We start from the raw sequence: 20,460 nt of genomic DNA on the forward strand, positions 1-20,460 counted from the left end.
TTCCAAATCATCGATCAGTTGTGTTCTTCCAATTCCTCGCTTTTCTTCCATTTTTCCTTCTACAGCGATATGAAGAAGACAATTTATCCGCAAGATGTGTCCAGTCAAATTGACCTTCCTACGAAGGATGCTGGCTAGAAGCATTCTCTTCTCTTCGTTTTTAAAAGATCTTCATTTGTTACTTCTGTCTGTTTTATCTTCTCTATCTTTTTCGAAGCTCTCTAAATATTTCTTGTCTAACTTCCGTATTATCCAAGTCCCTGAACGATACAGTCCCATACTCCATATTTAGCACTTGACCAACTTTTTCCTTAGTCCAGTATTAAGCCTGCTAGTTAAAGGGTGTAGTGATCTTCTCTTGTTGAATGCGTCTTTTGCTATGGCAATTCTTGACTTGATCTCTTTCGTACAGTAAATGTCTCTCGTTAAAATACTTCCTAGATACTTGAAATTATCGACCTCTTCAAAGTTCTCTTTGTTCTACTCTGACAGTAAGGGCGCGTTTCCACGGATGACTTTCGACTTTTCGATGTTGATTTCCATTCCATATAGTTTCCCAGTGATAACTATTTTGTCAATCATCTCGTGTAGTCCTTTTTCGGTTCTATCTATAATAACCGTATCATCCGCATACCTGATCTTGTTAATGATCTTCCCTCCAATCTTGAAATCCCAATTCCCATTAATGCTTCCTTCATTAAACATTCACTGTAAATGTTGAATACACACATAGCTGTATTAAATAGTTTCTAGTAGAGACGCAAGGGCTCGAAAAAAATCCTATTTTGAAGAATTTCTATTTTTTTTTTTTTTTCTTTCTTAATTCAATTTTAGTGCAGTAGGAAGAGTAAGTTCTGCCTTTGTTTTCCTATTATAACGAAAAAAAAAACAGTTATTGTATTCTGAAGAGAAAATTCTTTTTAAAAAAGCATAAATCAAAGAAAATTGGTCATTTGATAAGAAAGAAGTGCGAAATAGTGGACGCAGTGGGTTTTCTAGTTCGTATGGATTGTGTATAGAGCTGTTAAATTAATGTCCAGGGACAAAAATGCAAAACAAAAGTTTTATAGTAGTAGTAACAGGGATATATCGATACTGAAGAGGCCGATACTGCCGATACCGATACCAATACTTTGGAACACAGTTCTTATATATTATCAGGAATTTAATAATGAAATGGTCAACCTTGTAATAGGGTATATTAGATATAAGGCAAGTACAAACACAAGAAGTAGAATTTCATATTAGGTTCCACACAAAAAAAAATATATTTCCTCCAAAATTTAATCCAGCTCACGTAAAATGAACTAAAAAGCAGCAAATACTTATATAGTGTAAACTTAATTCTAAGAGTCAGAGATTGATATTTACAGTGATAATGTACTTTGATAGTTACATTGTATTTACTAGTCTCTATTACATACATAGGGTTGCCATATGTCCGTATTTTGTGCGGACTGTTTGTATTTTTGGATTCGTGTCCGTGTCGTACAAAACATGAAATAGGAAAATGTCTGTATTTGACAGTTTTTGAAGCTGCCCGAAAACTTCCGAGTCGGGAATCGCTAAAATCTCGGGCGAAAAGATTTGTGTTTTCATCATATAACTTCTATTTTAGTTACTCTTAATAAAGTAGGTTATGTTTTTAAAATGACTCATTTCTCCATTCCAGGGTTCTTTTGGTTAGGTATAATATACGTAATTTAATTGCATGATTTATTATATTTGTGTTAATGAAAAAAAAAAATGAAACTTCTTAGTTTCCAATAGTGTTTTAAGTATTACAGTAAACAATCTATATATATAAAAGAGAACGTACAAATCCTTTGTTAGCTCATCACGCTAATACGGCTGAACCAATTTCTTTCATTTTTGGGGGGTTATTAAGATTTGGACCCTAGATGGTTTTTATCATATCACTTTAATTTTCAATTACCAGTGTCTTGAGATAATTGACCATTCAAGTGTCCATAACGTACAAATCCTTTGTTAGCTCATCATAGCTAAATCTAACCGTATTTATATGCAACCCACATGACCGTGTCACTCGGCGGGTTAACATAAATGACAGGCGATATAATGTTAACATTTACTCCAATCTTCTATGGTTTTTATCATATCACTTGAAAGCGAAAAAGTAAAAATTATCTAAGTAACAAAGTTTATTGCGTTCCGGGGTGACCCTAGCGAAGCGGGGTGAACGCTGCTAGTTGTGTGATAACCTAAAAAGGTGATTTTTAGGTAAGAAATTTCAAAATATTTATTCGGACTTTCTTAATTGTAGAATCCACTACAGGGAAACAAAAAGCGATACTTGAACAAGAAAACCTAAAAAGCGCTTTCACAAAAACTTTTTTATAAGAAGAGAAACCTCCACCCCAATACAGCGTGCTTTTTTGCATCTGTAGTTTGGGCACTGTATCTTTGATGGGTCGTCATTTTAAGGTTTGTCCGTATTTTGGATCAAAAAAAAAAAAAAAAGGAAAACCTATACATACATATAATGCAAACGGATACTACCGTTACAAATTTTTATTGTTTACAAAATTATACGTGCTGAGCCAGGGGTGGTTGTGCACGCCAAAAAAAAAAAAAAAAAAGTTATTTAAGCGAAGTCGAAAACGATAAAACTATTTTTATAACTAATTGTTTTTAATCAGCTAGTAGGAGAAAATAATGACAAAATGAGCGTCTTGTGGGTTTCTTCCATAGCATTTTCTTCTGAATCGAACCTCTGTCTCGTTTGGTATTCCAATTACGAGTCTGCTATTCTGACCATGGGCGCCCGAAGGGGGAGGGGAGGGTGGAACCCCTTCTTGGCTCACGAAAATGTATACGTAATATAGCAAACCACGTATATTAAATATCAGACGTAATATAGCAACTATGAATGCCTCCCCCCTAGAAACTTTTCTTCGGGCGCCCATGATCCTGACTGAGGACCTTTGGCTTTTTTTCACCGCTATTTTGGCTTCGAGGGATTAAAAACATCAGTTGAGTACGAGTAGTGCAAATCAAAGGGGTACACATGAATAAAGAAATCGATTGTACAATTGATAATAATTTAGATCAACTTTAAGTCTAAAAGAAATCGATGAAATATAAGTGTCACTGTTAATATTAAACAAATTGAAAATAGTTCGGAAAATGTATCGGTGTCCATTTGCCGATACCGGTACTTCCAAAAGTGATCGATATCCTGATACCGATATATCATTACATCCCTAGGTAACAGTAACTGTTCAGATAATGTATTCGATTTTATGGAAAAAAAAATATCCTTAAAATTTAAACACAAACAAACTATTTGCTGAGCAAAACAATATATTCACATAAAAAACTACATGCGTGTTACAGTTTCGCCAACTAACATTTTGGCTTCATCAGACACTATGAGATACATGAGAAACGTGCAGTCTTATATACACACAAGAGCTGAGACTTCTTGCTTCTGATTGGCTCCTGGCAGCAGCCAAGTATTCTAATTTGTAATTCCGTATACCGAGGCTTCCTATCTGTTGTAAATTACACACACATAAAAAGGACGATCTTAGCACAACTAATCTAAACAAATCCTTAAAATGTATGAATAAACTATAATTTCATTTAACTATATATAACATTTATTTAAGGCCGCTAAAATGTGACAGGGAGAATGTTTAAAACGCTATCCACAAGTTTCTTATTTCAAAAATTGTATTTATCATATAACAGTAAAGAAAGAAGAAATTCTTGTACCAATGCGATCCAAAATAATCCTTTATTGTTTTAATTTTATAAACTGACTTCTCTGAAACTCAAGATGAAATGTCTTCCGAACTGAGAAAGAGATGTAAGCAAGATTTGATACCAACACAAAAATGTTTTTGTATCTGTTTCTTCGTTTATAGTACGTTTTCTTTGCCTTCCAGATTGAATGTAGGCAACAGTAAAACACAGTGTATCAAAATGTATAACTTCCAGGTACTTAATGTGATAGTTAGGCAACCAAAATGACACTTGGAATGTTGAGGTTGCATAACTTACACTTGCTGGCAACAACTTCAATACCAGTTTGAAAACCAATCAAGACAGCCAGATCCGGACTGAACATAGAAAACCACAAGTAGTGGATGTTGTAAACTGAGTTTCTTAATTGTAGAATCCACTACAGGGAAACAAAAAGCGGTACTTAAACAAGAAAGCCAAAAAAGCGCTTTCACTTTTTTTTTTTTTTTTTTTTTTTTTTTTTTTTTTTTTTTTTTTTAATGAGAAAAGAAACTATCCCAATACAGTCTGCTTGTTTGTATCTGTAGTTTCTAGTTCGACTGTAGACCTCCAAGAGACGGCAGTAGGCTTGGTGCAGTGCTGTCGGCACACTGTATGCCGAGTTGCATCGTTGTGTTACATTGGGAGTTGCAAACACGTATGTTTGTTACAACGTGTATCTTTCACATTTACGATTTCGTAAGTTCCTAATTCAAATAAAGAATCTTTCTAATTCCATGTTGATCAGTCTGGTATACGGAAATCAATTACACCAAAGATGATTTAATATTATGCAGATAGTCATTTTATTTAGGAATTATTGATAAAAGAGATTTCATCACTCTGCCGTGAAACAGGAGCAGAAAGAGAAAAGTCAAATCGTGCATAAAACTTGGTACATCTGGAGTAGAGACCTTAGAAATGATACAACATGCATATGGAAATAAAGTCATGAATCGGGTGAGGTCTTTCGAATGTCACTTGTTTATGAAAGGAAGCAAAACATCACTACCTGAATACTACGAGAGGTCGGAGTAACTTTTCACCTGCTTAGCATCTGAAATTGAGGAAAGAATTTGGTCGTTTGTGCATGAAGATCTTCGGAGAACCAATTCTCGGATTATTCCAGTTTGTATCGCATAGAACAGTACAGGCAATTTTTAAGTCTCATTTGAACATGCACCGTTTTCCTGCGAAGTTCGTGTTCCGAAGAGGAGTACATGCTGTAATCTGTCAAAAGTTACGTCAAGTCGTCTGGATGATCCCTTTTTCCATACAGGGATGCTCACCGAGGATGAGAGTTGCATCTACTGTGTACAATCCAGGAGGAAGACGCAATGGAAGACCCTAGAATCTCCAAAACTGAAGAAGGCGAGGCTAAACAGCTGTATAATCAAAGAGCATACTAATTTGAAGGATTGCGCTTCATGAATTGATTTTCACAGGGTAGACTGTAAATGCTGAGGAGGGGTGGGGGTGGGGCATTTAGCAAAATCAATCTGAGCTGCGGCGTGCGGGCAGTTGCTGCCTCATGACGAAACGGTATCCTCTCACTCAACTTTTGAAACAGCATTATCACTTGCACACCTTCCCTTCCCACACATTTGGCCCCTTGCAACTTCCTCCTCAAGAAAGCAGAAAAAAAAAATGAAGTTGCAGTTATAAAGTCGTCACTTTGATAGCGTAAAGAAGATTCAGTGAAAATCAGCGAATGTTCTCCTTTGACGCTCTTCGAAACAGGAGTTCCAGTAGTGAGAGCGACATAAAAATCGATATATTGCTGTGTAAGCGACCATTTTCTTTTAGAGAAATACTGCCCAAATTTAAAACAAGTAAGCATATTTTAGTACAGAAGTCCGGTCTCAAAACTCTTATCCATCCTCGTAGTTACGTACAAGTTAATCAATGAGAACGTGGAGAGTATTAGTACACACACGTGTGAAAGTGATGTACATGTGTATCTCGAAACTATCATGCTACGCTAATGGTACGTAACGAAGGAATAAATGGACTAATAAAAGATTAAAGAAGAAATGGACTCACGTGGTGAAGATAACTTTATTTCCACCCTGCAGTTAACATCGCATCAGCTATATTACAAGGAGTCTTGGTATAATGTGCTGTCTGGGATTGCTGCTAGACGTTTGATTTATATATATAATTGAAATGCAAGAATCGAACGCATCAGTGCTGCAGTGCAGACAGTTGACAGGACTATGCTACAAAATGTATGGAATGAGCTCTAGTATCATCTGGACGTGTGTCATGTCCCCAAAGGGGCACATATTGGTGAACATTTGTCGAGGATGTATAAACTTGGTGCGTTTTTTGGTTCTTTTCATATATCTTTCATGTGTGTACATGTAATACTTCTGTAAATATTACCGTTTCAAAATGAACGAATCATTTAAGCTAGACTCGTATGTTAGAAACGTAAACTGTGGCCGACTTTCTTCCCCGTGTCGTTGTTAATCATTAATGTGTCCGGTGTAAAATATCCTCGATTGTATCTAGAAAGTTAATATTTACCAATACATAGCAATTTATAGGGACTGCTATACAGAACAGTTTATAAGATAAATTCCTACTGCACAGTTCCTACCAAAAAAAATGTAAGGCTTGCAGTTACGTTGAACTTAGCATTATCAAAATTAAGGTCATATTTGTTCTTATGTCGTAATTTTCTCTCTTGAGTTAATAAATTTATCCTCAGAAAATTAATAGAAACATACGGTATTTTCTGTATTCGTTTCTTGATTTCTTCACTTAAAGTAAACTTGTACTTTTATTTATCGCTTGGCATTCCTTATACGAGGGTCATCCAGAAAGTAAAGAACGTTTTGGCATGGTTAAATAAAAACAAAAGACATCAGAACAAAACTTTATTTATAAAGCCACAGGATCATACTTTACTTTTCTATGTAATCGCAATAGTTGTCAAGACACTTGTCATAACGTGGGACCAGTTTTCCAGTGCCAATGTTATACTCATCTGCCTCCAAAGATTTGAGCCAGGCTGTCACCTCTTGCTTGAGTTCCTCATCGTTTGCGAACTGTTTTCCACCAAAAATTCTCTAAGATTCGAGAATAAGTGAAAATCACTTGGTGCCAAGTCAGGGCTGTAAGCAGGATGACCAAAGATTTCCCACTTCAGACGTTGAAGTTCCTGTTGTATACATGCACGCTGGTCCTTTACTTGATTAAACATAATGCACCATTTCCTCGCTGTTGAAACGTTCATTGTACTATCATCATAAACATTCCTTATTTGCCTATAAATTTCAATTGGCCTAACTTTTTGCGCTTTCAGAAAACGAATGACACTCCGTACTTCACATTTGGCGGGATTTTCGATTGGCGCCGCCATTTTGAATCGCTGCACAAACAAGTAGCGTGATCACACAACATTGAGACTCAGCTCACACTGAGGTGAAGAAAGGAGCTAACTGCCGCGCACGCGATTGCAGTCCCCGTCGGCGCCGCGCGCGATACTCAAACGTTCTTTACTTTCTGGATGTCCCTCGTATAAGTTGTAGGATGTTCACGTTACATAATTATTTGAAAATTTTAGTATATGTGTAATTATTTTCCCCAGGTAACTTCGTGAAACTTCCTCACTTTTTTATGTACTGAATAGGTATGAGAGCCATAATGGAAAAACTTGTTAGTTGATGTAAGGTAAATTTTGTTGTATTTCATTTAGTGCACAACAGGAATGCTTGAGTTCATTGGTCTCCCAATTTCGTTTGCAAGGTAACAAACAAAGCAAATAAAATGCACTAAGCTTTTCAGATCTTTTTTGGTTATGAATCATATTAAAGCGGAGATGAATTATGATAAGTAATATTCTTATTATGTAGTGTTGTATTATATATCTGGCACAAATACAGAGGTTGGACAAGAAAATCTAAAACGTTTGCAAAAGTGTGAAAATCATACCTAGTATGGTGTGGGGCCTCCTTTTGGGTCCAAAACAGCTTGAATCCGACGTGGAATGGACGTATACAGCTCCTGAATCGTGGTATGTGGAATTTCGTACCATTGTTCCTCCAAAACATGCTTCGGTTCCTTAAGGGATGCTGGTGGAGGGTAATGAGATCGAACACGCCTTTCTAATTCAAACCACAATGGCTCAATCATGTTCAGATCTGGTGATTCTGGGACCCAGGGGAGGTGTGATAGCTCCTGGTCATGCTCCTCAAACCATGATTTCACCGTTTTTGCAGCGTAACAGGATGCCAAATCATCTTGGTAGATGCCATCACCATCAGGGAACAATATTTGGGCCATGGGTAGAACCTAATTCCCCAAAATGGCCTCATACGCCTTAGCACTCATCATTCCATGCAGGGCTATGATGGCACCTGCAGAAAACCACGATATCACTGCCCATACTGTAACAGAACCACCATGCTTTACAGTTGGGAGCAGACAGTCTGTATCATAGACCTGCGACGGTGTTCTCCATACGTAAACACGACCGGTTGTTGGAAACAAGGTGAAGGTCGATTCATAGGACCACATTACGTGTTTCCAGTGCTCATGAGTCCACGCCTTGTGGTCCTTGCACCACTGGATATGCCTCTTCGCATTTACTGCTGTGACCAGGGGTTTGGCGATAGCGGCCCTGCCATGAATTTTCATTTTATGAAGTTCCCGTCGCACTGTTTTCGATGAAACCGGATTCTGTAGGCCAGAATTGAGTTCAGATGTAATTTTCATTGCAGTGGTCTTCTTGTTAGCTGCTACAATCCGTTTTAATGCCCTCCGGACCCTATCTGACAGGATTGTCTTTCCACCACTGTTGTGCTTTGCAGACACGTCGTTTGCCCATGAATTGTGTATGCCCTCGTGACATTGGACACAGTGCCTTTCGATACCCCCACAATGTTCGCCACTGTTGCCGCTGAAGCTCCAACCAGATGGGCACCAACGATCATGCCACTTTGGAAGTCTGTCAGGTCCCCCATTTTACCGCACCACTTTCACACCACGACACTCACAGATGAACTGGTTACTGCTAACGGAAGAGGAAGGTCCACATGACACATTGAAAACAAAAGCGATCGGCAACCGCAACACGTGTTGTGCAGTGGAGGGCCAAACTTACGTGTCCTGTATGAAGTGTTTTTAGATTTTTTTGTCTAGCCTCTGTAATTATTTTATACATATAATTGATATGCTAACTCTTCTGCATGCTATTGACACTGCTTTCGTGGCGATTTGAACCAAAAAAAATTTTGATTTCATTAACAATTGAGTACTGGGTGTTTTGCGTATAATTTTCGTTAATGTTAAATGCAGAACAGTTTTGAATATCTATCATGTAAATACTGTTCTAGAATTAATTTATTTGTAAACGATACGAAACAAACTAAGTAGTTCATTTATGACTCGTTGACTGCCATGAAACCAAGAAATGTCTCAGTAGGAGAATTGAGTGCCAGTGTAGCCTGCCGAAGTGTCATTTTCATGATTCCGAGAAATTTGGACCCAAAGTCCAACATTTCCTTAAATTTTAACGGCGTAACAAGAAATCACCGCCGTCCTTGCATTTTTCTCGGTAAGTTAATGTCTGCTTGGGTAAATAACGGCGTCTAAGGGCGATTCGTGGACTAAACTGAGAAATTTCTATTTTGGCACTTAGGCAACTCTGGTACTCAATAGTCCAGCTATTTACATTATAGGAACGTGGATTCCTAACACGTTCAAACAGGCCCCGTTACCTAAGTCAGTTCATTGTACATATATCCTAGCTCTTATAACAATAAAACACGTCAAATTAATCACTTATCAAACTTGGCTTTATTTTTTAAAGTTCTTCATAAAACGACCGTTATGTTGTAAACTCATATTTATTAATTATAATCAATAAATGTAAATTTACAACAGTTAGGGGATCTGCATAAGTCCTTCACTAGTGTATCTTTGAACTTAAGCGCACTGAAACAATTTTAGTACAGTGTTGTTAACGTTAGGCTCGCCTATATATGTTGGCCACTTTAATTGTGCTTTCAGTTCTATACGTTATTATTATTATTATTATTATTATTATTATTATTATTATTATTTCATTCCTTGAAAATCATGTCAGATCATTCTGCAGTAATTTTAATATAAAACCCAGTCAAATTATCGCATAAATAGTGTTTAAGTAGTGTTCACAAGGGACACTGGTGTTGTTAACGTCTGTTTTTTATGTCTATTACCGACAAGTATATGAACGAATTGAAGCCTGTTATCAGTTTAAATTTTTATTGATTTTGTGCAGTTCCCAAAGGTAGCTCGCTGTCCAACTGCTAGTCTGGTTTTGATGACCGTATGTTATTGTTGTAATTTGGCACCAGAAATACAATACGAGTTTTTGGCATGGCAATCAACTATATTACATGCGAAAGGGTGGAGAAAGTCAATTCTGGTAGCGAGTATTTCCCTTCTGGTACTCAACTGTTTAGATTGCCTGTTGGTTACGAACTGTGCAGATAAAGATCTAACACGAATTGATAATGTTATCGTCTAAGACAATTTACTAATTTTCATAAAATGCATTATTTTTTGATAATAAGGAAACCCAACTTTAAGGAATGCTGTACTCAACTTTGTATTTCTGTGTTTTTCTCTCTAATGCATTAATAAACAGGATGTTCTTCAGGATCAATTTACACTTATTAACTCACATTCTTTGGCTTTACTTTTTGTGTTGTCATATGAAGAAAATTAGAACACCAGAGTATCCAGAAAAGCACTCAATTATATCACTGTTAATGAATTCTTAGCTTGATTTATATCCATCCACTAATGAATTGAAGAGAATATCATTTCATAAGGAATGGTTTTTGTATTTTCACGCGCTGATAGTTAAATTCGGTGTTATTATGACATTTATTCCCAAGTTGATCGTCCGCCTAATTCTCGACAAAAAGCGTAAGGTTGTATTAGGCCCAGCCAAAGATAAATTTCCGAAGTTGGTCGTTGCCTGAATATTTTCCTAATTATCACCGTATTGTTTCACAAAGTGTATTACTGTTATTTCATATCCATTGCAACGTTTCTGTACACCTGCAGCCATGTTCAGAATAGAAAATGTTCATTACTTTTTCACAGTCTAACCATGCGGTAACCTTGTACCAAGTTTCCTCCGCTTGCATGTTTATAACTGCTTATAAGAAAAATGAAATAAAATAAAACAACTTCCGCTCTTCTTACGTATTATCAAGCTTATAAACGAGAAAATCATTCATTTCTTCCCGGTGAATTTTCAAAATTTTGCTAGAAACGGACGACCAACTTTGGAATTTATACAAACATTATATCACTACTTTTTCTTGTTAAGGAGTTCGTTTACCAAAACCTCTTTGTATATTTACCCTGTCTGTTCGCTTGTCAGTTCATCTGTCCATCTGGGAGACGAAAAATCTCAAGGACTACTTAGTTTTAGCCAGGATGTAGATACTCAAATGTGTTATCTCTCTAAATAATGATAGGAGATTCTCTAAATGACCATATATTGAATATTAATATTAATCTCTAGATTTGACATCAGTGGTAGTATAGTGGTAATATCTTATCATGAATCGAGGTTATTTGTAAAAGAATTTATTTCAAATTGATATACATTTATTGGATCAATAAATCATCCTTGACATAAGAAAAGCTTACAATTACGGCAGACATATTCTAAATGAATATGAATTAAGTGCACCCGTTTAGTCTGCTATTTCAAACACATTAAATTGACTAATTGAAAATTACTTGATAGAAGAACAAATATTTGAGTGTACTGGTTTCAGGTAGGTCTGTCGAGAGACCTCCGTGAGAAGTATTGAAAATACATTCTCTTACACAAGACAAATTCAATTATAAGAAAAGGTTAACTTACATGAAAAGTTAAAGTCAGCAAAAATTCTCATTTCTCGAAGATTTACGCTCTCTCTCTCTCTCTCTCTCTTTTTTTTTTTTTTTTTTCAGTTCTCCTCTTTACTGCCATTTTTAGGTAGTATTTATACAAGTTCAAAACACTTTCACTAGCATACAATTTAAAAAGAAACTAGCACGTCATACATAATATATATATAGTGTGTTTTGAGGTTGTTTACCATCTACTAGTTCCTATTTCTTTTATAAAATAAATGCTGTTTATAGGTCTTGAAATTATTGTGAGTTCCAGTACATGAAGTTTTGTATGTTTCTAAACTGCAATAAAAGTTTTTAATATTTCGAAGAATTATAAAACGATGTTAACATTAGTTAACACACAAAAGTAAGGACTCGAAGTCGTTGATGGAGGTGATCTATCTATTGTGAGTAGTAGAAATCAGCCATTTTCAGTTTTAACGTTGATCACTACGGAACAAAGATGTCTGCAATCGGTTAAGCGTCCCAAAAATATGTTTCATCTTCCGTAACTGTCTTGTAAATGCAGAGAGGTAATAGAAACCACTACAACTTCCGATTTCAATATTAATCTATCTAGAGCAGATGTAAAGCAAGGTAGCGGGAAGCTTTTTTATATCTACGAATAGGAACCATCTTCTCCCTTAACTCTCTATTCAAACCGGAAGTGACAGAAATCAGCTGCTTCCGACTTCAGTGTTGATCACTGCAGAGTAAAAACTGAAATAAATAGCGACAAGTAGTTTTCTGAAATCAATTAAGCCTCCCAAAAATTTACTCCATCCCTAAATCTAATCTCACTACTAAAACTACCACTTCCGGTATCAATATTAGAAAATATCACGCCATACAAACCGAACTCCTTCAGGTCATACACACGTGCTCACGCCTTCACAAACGTTTCTGTATCGAATACATGTAGTTTATGTTGCAAGTTTTTCGTTTCTTACATTACTTAAACCAATATTTCATTTACTTGCTATTCCAGGGTGTATCAAAAACGACTTTACAACTTTGAGAAGTCATATTGATTTATTTAGTTAGCTTACAGACATGGTTTCGGTGTGATTTTGTAGCAAAATATATCAAGCTTTTTACCTTATACCTAAAGAAGTTCAATGTAGCTTCCATTGGTGATTTGAAGTCTATTTCTTGCCGACGTCGTGCAGCATGTCAGGTGTGACTTGTTCAATTGCGAGGTAGATCCTAGCTCTGGGCGCTGGTAGAGAAATCGATAAGGATGAAACAAACAGGGTATCCTTTGATGAACCCCCCAAAAGAAGAAATCAAGAGGTGTCAGGTCCCGGGAACGTGGGAAGGGGGGGAGGGGCATGCAATTGGCCCACCTCAACTGATCCATTTACCTGGACCAATAAAGGCAGCCATCTTTACTCCAACTGCCGCTAGCGCTTTCGTGGCGTGTTTCTGAAGGTATGTACTACGCAGTGTGACCACCGCTAGTACTTTCGCACTAGATCTAGTACTTTTTATAATATTTTAGTGTTTTAGTACGTTCACCAACAAATCTAGTACTTTTCTCCTCTTCTTCTCTCATAAAAATATTTGGGAGAGAAAAAGGAATCTCATGAAAATTTATCGATTTTGTGCTGTAACTTATAATTCATTGTATTGGGGAAAATAGGAAGTACAAAAGTGTCAAAGAACGAAGGGTTAAAACTAATAAATGACCATAGTAAACAATATTACATATTTGGTGATCCGTTTAAACAATAGGCTATTAAGGAATTAAAACTCGATTTTCTCAATAAGCCCATTTTATGATGTTTCTTGTTTTCTCTGGACATGCTCTATATTATTTGTTATACTTATGTTACTTTATAGATTTTACAGTGAGTTCTAATATGACAATTAAGCAGAGATTCCGACAGGATTTTTAGTTTGTGGGTGTAAAGTCAAAATTGGGAGGGTGTAAGTGGTTTGCACGGTTTGTATCGAATTTTGGCTGTAAAAAATTTAAATTTGGGGGTTCTTTCAATAATGTTGGAGCTCACTGCCCCACCCACAGGGGAAGGGGAGCTGCCGGAAACCTTCTAGTAAGATACTAACATCTTAAAATGTCATAAACAGGGTGAAACCGAAGCAGATAAAATTTTAGTACTTTTTCCCTAGATCTAGTACTTTTTTCTGCATAGGTTAGTACGAAATATTTTTGATGGGTGGTCACACTGGAACTACGTGTGTCAAAATTTGATGTATTTTACTGCAAGATGACAACAAAACCATGTCTGTAAGATAAATGATTAAATCAATATGCATTTTCTAAGTTGTAAAGTCATTTTGATACACCTTGTATATCAGAAGACTATCAAACTTCCTCTTGGTATTTTTGCTGTTGAGTTTTCTATAATAAAAAGCAAAGAGGGTTTAAATGATTAAAAAGCAAAGAGGGTTTAAATGATTAAAAAGCAAAGAGGGTTTAAATGATTAAAAAAAAGAGGCTTGTACATAATCTATATGCATTCTAAACAACAACAACAAAAAAGTTAGTAAAAAACAAGATCAAACAAGGAAAATTAATGTGAAATAGTGTTCGTACATTACAAATGGAAAATACAAAAACTGTTAATTATAAGTACAGTAATTCTTATATAATATATACAGTATTACTTCCATTAATAATAATTAAACTTCATTTTATTTATTTCTCATTACATTCATTACTTTGTCTGCTTTCCACCTTGCACTTTGCATTTATAACTAAATATTTTTTATTATCTTTTTCTGATATTTGACAATATTGGCCTTATGCAGTCGTAATGACGCATGATTAGTGTCATATTAACGAGTTTGATTAACATATATTTTCTGCAGTAGTCATACCTTTAGTATGATGCTAATCATACGTCAAAACGACTCTGCATAAGGCGGTATGAGTTTATTGATTGTCGGAAATATGTATTTATTTATTTAACAATCACCAGACACAGCTCAAAGGCCATTTTTAAATTGGATACCTAACAACAATAACAACAACAATGGAAAGGATTTGGGAAGGTATCGGTCAGGGCCTGTTTTAGTAGGTACTATCCCGACATTTGCCTGGTAGAACTGAGGGAAACCCTGGAAAACTCTAGTCAGGGTGGCCGGCAGCGGGAATCGAACCCACGACCTTCCGAATGCGAAGCCAACGCTCTACCACTTGAGCTACTTCAGGGTTAAAATCTATAGCTTTATTGCCTGTTTCAATAAATGAACTTCTACATTTCAGCTGCAGAAATTCCCTTACAGATTTATAGATTTACAGTGGATGATGTAAGGCTTTTGGCATTCCATCCACGTGTTGTTTTATTTAAATGCTGACGTTTCATAGTTCAACTAATATAAAATGATGTAGGACAGTTGTCATAATATAATTTTAAATTAATTATGTAACAATTAAATCTCTTTGCTAACTGACCTCCGCTTTTTTAAAATATAGTGAGTAACTTAAAAAAAAAAAAACGGCTAAAAGACTTTCCGTATTTGGAGAGGGCGCTGTGTGAGTTGTGTGGGTACGGCGGTGGAGGAGGTATCCATCAATAGCAGTATACGTGCCATTTTTAATGGTTGCAATGGCGTGACGGTGAGCATCATGCCTTTGTTGTTGAGGAGTATATTTGTAATGGTGATACCGTGATTGCTGCTCAGCGGGCAGTTCGCATTCGGCTGACATGATTCTGTTCCGAATTAAAAAGCTGATACTATCTGGCTCACTTTTTGCTTTCGTTCAGAAGTTGTTAATATTTTTGTAGCATTTCAAATAGAATAGGTCGCGTATTGATTTAAAAAAAATATTACACATCATTCACAAAATTTGGTCCCATAAACAAACAGGACTAGACGAGAACATACAAGATATCACGTTTAAATCAGTCAAAAAATCTGAGGGAGCACAGCATGCATGGGTTAAAAAAAAAAAAAAAAAAAGGAAAAAAAAGTTGAGTTTTATTTGAACATGTATCTGTTATCAGCAGTATCACTCCCATGTATATGAAGGATTAATAAGGAAAACAAAATTCCAACAACGTGATTTGGGAAAAGGGTTTGAAATTGAATAATATTTGGAGTATTATATCAAAAAGGGTTTTTAACATTTATTTAAAATTTAATTATTTTAGAAATTTACTATGTGATTTAAGCCGAACTTTAATATACATACAGATTAATAAATTGAAATTACAGTGACAAAACAGTTTCTAATATGTTTGTACTTATCGTATTCTGAGAGTAAACTATGTAGGTCGCATTTAAATTAGACCAATCCAGGATAGAAATCCAAAAGTGTGACATCTTTTATAACTAATATCTTCATGAAGATGGTTAAATTTTCTCTGGAACTTAGTAGGGAAAAAAGAAAGGTGGAGGACACTTTTTCATGTCTGTAGATTGCTCTCCAGTTGCCCCTGGATAATCAAATACAATTGTATTTTATTAGCTCCTGGCGTAAGCATACAGGAATTTATACTTTCACTCCAGGTGAGGGGAGGAGGGTTACTTTATTTCTTGGTAACTAGTAGAAGAATCTTGATCAAATTTGGTTGGCAAATAGCCCATGACCAAACGAATAAAAAATATATTTGGTGGGCGGGCTCGATCAAGAACAGCCTCGCCTCGATTTGACTGATGTTGTATGTGGTACTTTATTTCTCGGTAGCTACTGGCTGGATCTGAACGAAATCCGGTGGACAAGTAACCTATCACCTAGAAAGTAAAAATTGTTATATTTGGTGGTCAGGCTGGATCAGAGACAGTCTCAGCTCGACAACAAAGGCCATGTTTTACAGCTTTACACACCGGGAGCTTCTGAGCTGGGTTCACCTCGGTTCCTTAGAAATAGAAATTGCCTACCTTGCATCCGAGAAAGGGTAGAGTATTTTTATTTCCAGTGTTTAATGTGTATCCTGTGGTCACCATTAATAAATTATCGTATTTAAATTCATGGGCCATGTAGAGCAGGATATGTATCGAATTATGCTGCCGATTTTGCGTAGAAAACAAACTTGCAAAAGGAGATCCTTTGAATTACCAGGATATGTTTAGCATACTTAGTTTGGTGTACGATGTCTTTAATTCGATCGTAATTCCTTTGTTCGAGAGTTCTTAAAATGTTGTAAGATTAAATAATAATAATAGCAATAAATTCATTGTCTGCATTTGTTTCTTTTCAGAGTACACGGTACATATCATGCTTTTCAAAAAATTTTAGCAGAAGGAGGAGTGCGTGGGCTTTGGAAAGGATCTATACCTAACGTACAGCGTGCTGCTCTAGTCAATTTGGGGGATCTGACGACCTATGACACTGCCAAAAGATTCATCCTCACTCATACGTCGTTGCCTGACAATTCATTCACTCATATGCTTTCAAGGTATGTGCAATATACAAGATAAATTACTACTTCATATATTAGAAAGTAATTTGAAACATTTTTTTCATACACCCATATTCGAAAATGGTCAAGTTTCCTGCTATAAAGGATGTCTCAAGTTTGCATAAGTAGGTGAGACGATTAGTTATCATTATCAGTTTTGTCCAGACCTCCATACCTTGTTTCAGTTGAGTAATTGGCATTATCAAAGCGTATAAACAATTGTACGAACAAAATTACTGATTAATGTTTCAGTCACATGTCCTTAATTGTTGGGGTTGTAATAAGACAGCGTCATTCTGTTTTTAAAATGAAAGGTCATGAACAACACATTTTGAGAAGTATGGTTAGTTCATATAAACCAGTGAACCATTCCCAGAGCCAGGTTTAGATAGCTGTGAAGCTGCGATCGCTTGAATTCTAATCATATTTAAATAAATTCAGATCATATGTAGCTTGATAATATTATCCAGCGAGATCTACATTGGATCTACAGACTGCACAATGAAGTTAAGTTGGAACACAAACTTTGAACATATTAGGATAATTACCGTGCCTACATCTTGACACATCAGGGTCAGGAAGATTGAACATTTGCGGACGTAGGTTCTTGATAATATACACCGTTATATGCATACACCGTTTTACCTCTACACGGCTAAGAAGCATAGAATTTGTTGTTCTAGTTCTATTTATTTAGAATCATAAGAAAATCTGACTGCAACTACAGAAGACTGATCGGGTTATATCCGAATTATTTTCAAAGTGTGTTTACCTTTTGAAAGGCTGTGTTGTCATCGCAGTTTCCACTTCAACAAACTGCATTGGAGCTTAGGGATAGAAATTCCATTCCATTTCTCCCTGCAGGTTTTCCATAGACCATTGAGTGTACAGGAGCAGCGATATTGTAGAAGTCGTTTTAACAATTCAAATGCGCAAAAGTCCAAAATCCATTCGACTGACGTGAGAACTTTTTACAAGAATGCCATAAAAGGGAGTAACTGAGGCACGCGCTTCCCGATCCATGTTATGATAAACTTAGAAAGATGATCTGAAGATGTGGCTGTGGAATCTTTGTCGATGTGGATCCACACCTGGTTCTTGTTGGATCCGTACGAAAGTGCGAAGGATGTCTTTCGGCAGAACTGGGATCATTGTGGACTCCTGGAAGTACAGGGTTTGTCCGTCAAATAATGAGACTGACCGCCACGCGGCGCCCCAGTCGCCAGAAGCGCACTCTTAGGCGGGAGATTTGTGGTGGGGGTCTAAGCCAAGCAACGCACCGGGCCTGACACAATGAGGATCTCGCGTGGCGCAAAAAAAAGCTGTTTTTGAGTTTTTGTCACGACAGAGAACGCCAGAAATGAGTGTTCGCCGGAGCAAGGCTACGGGATTAAATTTTCCTTTCATTGGGGCAAAACAACTTTCGAGGCGCTTGCCCTGATTAAGGAGACTCACAAAGATGACGCCCTGTCAGGGGCTCAGATTTTCCTGTAGTTCATTGAGTTCAAGAACTGACAGAACACCGGTGAAGACATGAAGTGATCTGGATACTCTTCAACGAGTGGTTTAAACAAAAATGTGACCAAATGAAAAATCCCCTGGACTGCGATCTGTAATCTTGTAGCGCTGTTATATTTATTAAAACGTGGCTAGAGTTCAAGCGAATAGATTATTTCGCATGTTCCACAGCTATCTAAATCTGGCTCTGGAATTGGTTCACTAGTTTATGTGATTTATACATATTTCTCAAAATGTGTTGTTCATATATTTCGTCGTAAAAACACAATGAGTAACAATCATAAGTTCTATGGGTAACAATCATAAGTCCTAAACGGCATAAGACCTAAAAATATAGGCACTAGCTCTAAATTTTAGCTCTTGTGTCGTGTAGGACTTGTGCCGCGAAATGATTTTTAGGTCTTATGCCGTTTAGGACTTGTTCCTTTTTCATTCACTTTCCTTAGTTCTGAAATTCGCCTCCACCACACGAAATTGCGACGATTCAACAAGTAGTAGGCGATAATGTTACGCACGTAGTTATTCCAACGGTAACAACTATATTTGTACTACTAAGATTATTATTATTATTATCTGTTCTGCACTTATAGACGAATTACATTATATAACCTATTTCATTCTAAGAATTAATCATATAATTGGTTAAGAAATTAGTATCTTTCAAATGGGGATACAATAATTCCAAGACAAATTCCTTAAAAAAGAATTAGATAAGAATGTTTCAAAAGCATATTTTACAAGACTTTTCTAAAACCAAGCAAGCATTCAGAATTGTAATATATACTCTGTGGAATGTATTTTATTAAGAGTAGGACAAAAATCGACCAAAGTTTACTTAATTAGGACAAAAGCTCGCTAGATATTTCACGAGTGAACATTAAATACCAACTGTATACAGTTAATAACGCAGTAAATCTAAAATTGAACAAAGAACATTTATTATGCAATGCAGTTACTATATTTCACAGCGTGTTTTGATAGAGTTGATATGTATAAGAAAAAAAAAAGTCAACAAATATCGCTAAATTACTAATGTAATATGCAATACAATACATTTGCAGAAACCACTACATAGTAATTTAGGGATGTAGCCTGCAAACTTTTCTAGAGGACTGCAAAATATTAAAAGCAAACCAAAAGTTTATTTCCAGATTACCAAAGCTTCAATAAGACAATAAATTTATACATATTACACACATACATAAATACATAATATTATAATATTTCCAGTTTGTTTCCTTTTTGAAACCTGGGCCTTGACAGAGCGTAAATTTAAAACCACAGCTTGTGGGAAATGTACGAATAAGTTAGTTATAAGAAATCGGAAGCTGTTCATGAAGTCCATTTGTTTGACTGTGTTTATCTTCTGTACTCTTATATCCAAGAGTAAAGATGAGTGACTTCTTTACTTTAATACATCCCTTCTCCAACCATGGTTGCGGCCTTGATTAAACGTAATGTTCTTGTATTAAATAAATTTATTTGAAATATATCTGTTTCTTATTAATTTCAATTAAGTTGCTTTTCAAAGATCCTCTAAAATTTCAGTGACGCACTATGGGCTATAAGCCATTAACTTCTATGGCCACCCTGCTACAAACTACAGACTTAAATATTCGATAAAGCATTTCAGTAGTAAGTAGTTGCCACAATACTATTATGAACGTATTTAATTCCAACGGTAACAGCTATGTTAGTAATACTAAAATTATTATTAATAATGATAACGAGTAAGGAGTAGTTAATTACGAGTATGACAACTATTTGCTACAGAAAGACATGAATATATGTGTAAAAATAATTTACTTGAAATCAGGAGAAAGAAAGCAAAATTTATGACGTACATAACTAAAACACATTATGTTACTAACCCTAGGTCAATGGTGTGGAAATAGAGAAAAATAGACATTATGAAAGATCTAGGAATCACATT

General features: G+C 35.9%; 1 protein-coding gene across 3 annotated transcripts in view; it reads left to right on the top strand.

Moving 5' to 3' along the window:
• LOC145664887 (mitochondrial uncoupling protein 4-like) overlaps positions 1-20,460 on the top strand; it is a 59,050-nt gene that overhangs the window by 32,262 nt on the left and 6,328 nt on the right. For all 3 annotated transcript variants that reach the window (XM_081731943.1, XM_081731945.1, XM_081731944.1), the window contains exon 6: positions 16,809-17,006. In XM_081731943.1, coding sequence (XP_081588069.1) covers positions 16,809-17,006 — 198 coding nt within the window. The remainder of the gene's footprint in view (positions 1-16,808; positions 17,007-20,460) is intronic.

This window comes from Thermobia domestica, chromosome 11, assembly GCF_964235325.1.
Source record: "Thermobia domestica chromosome 11, izTheDome1.hap1.1, whole genome shotgun sequence".
NCBI lineage: Eukaryota > Metazoa > Arthropoda > Insecta > Zygentoma > Lepismatidae > Thermobia > Thermobia domestica.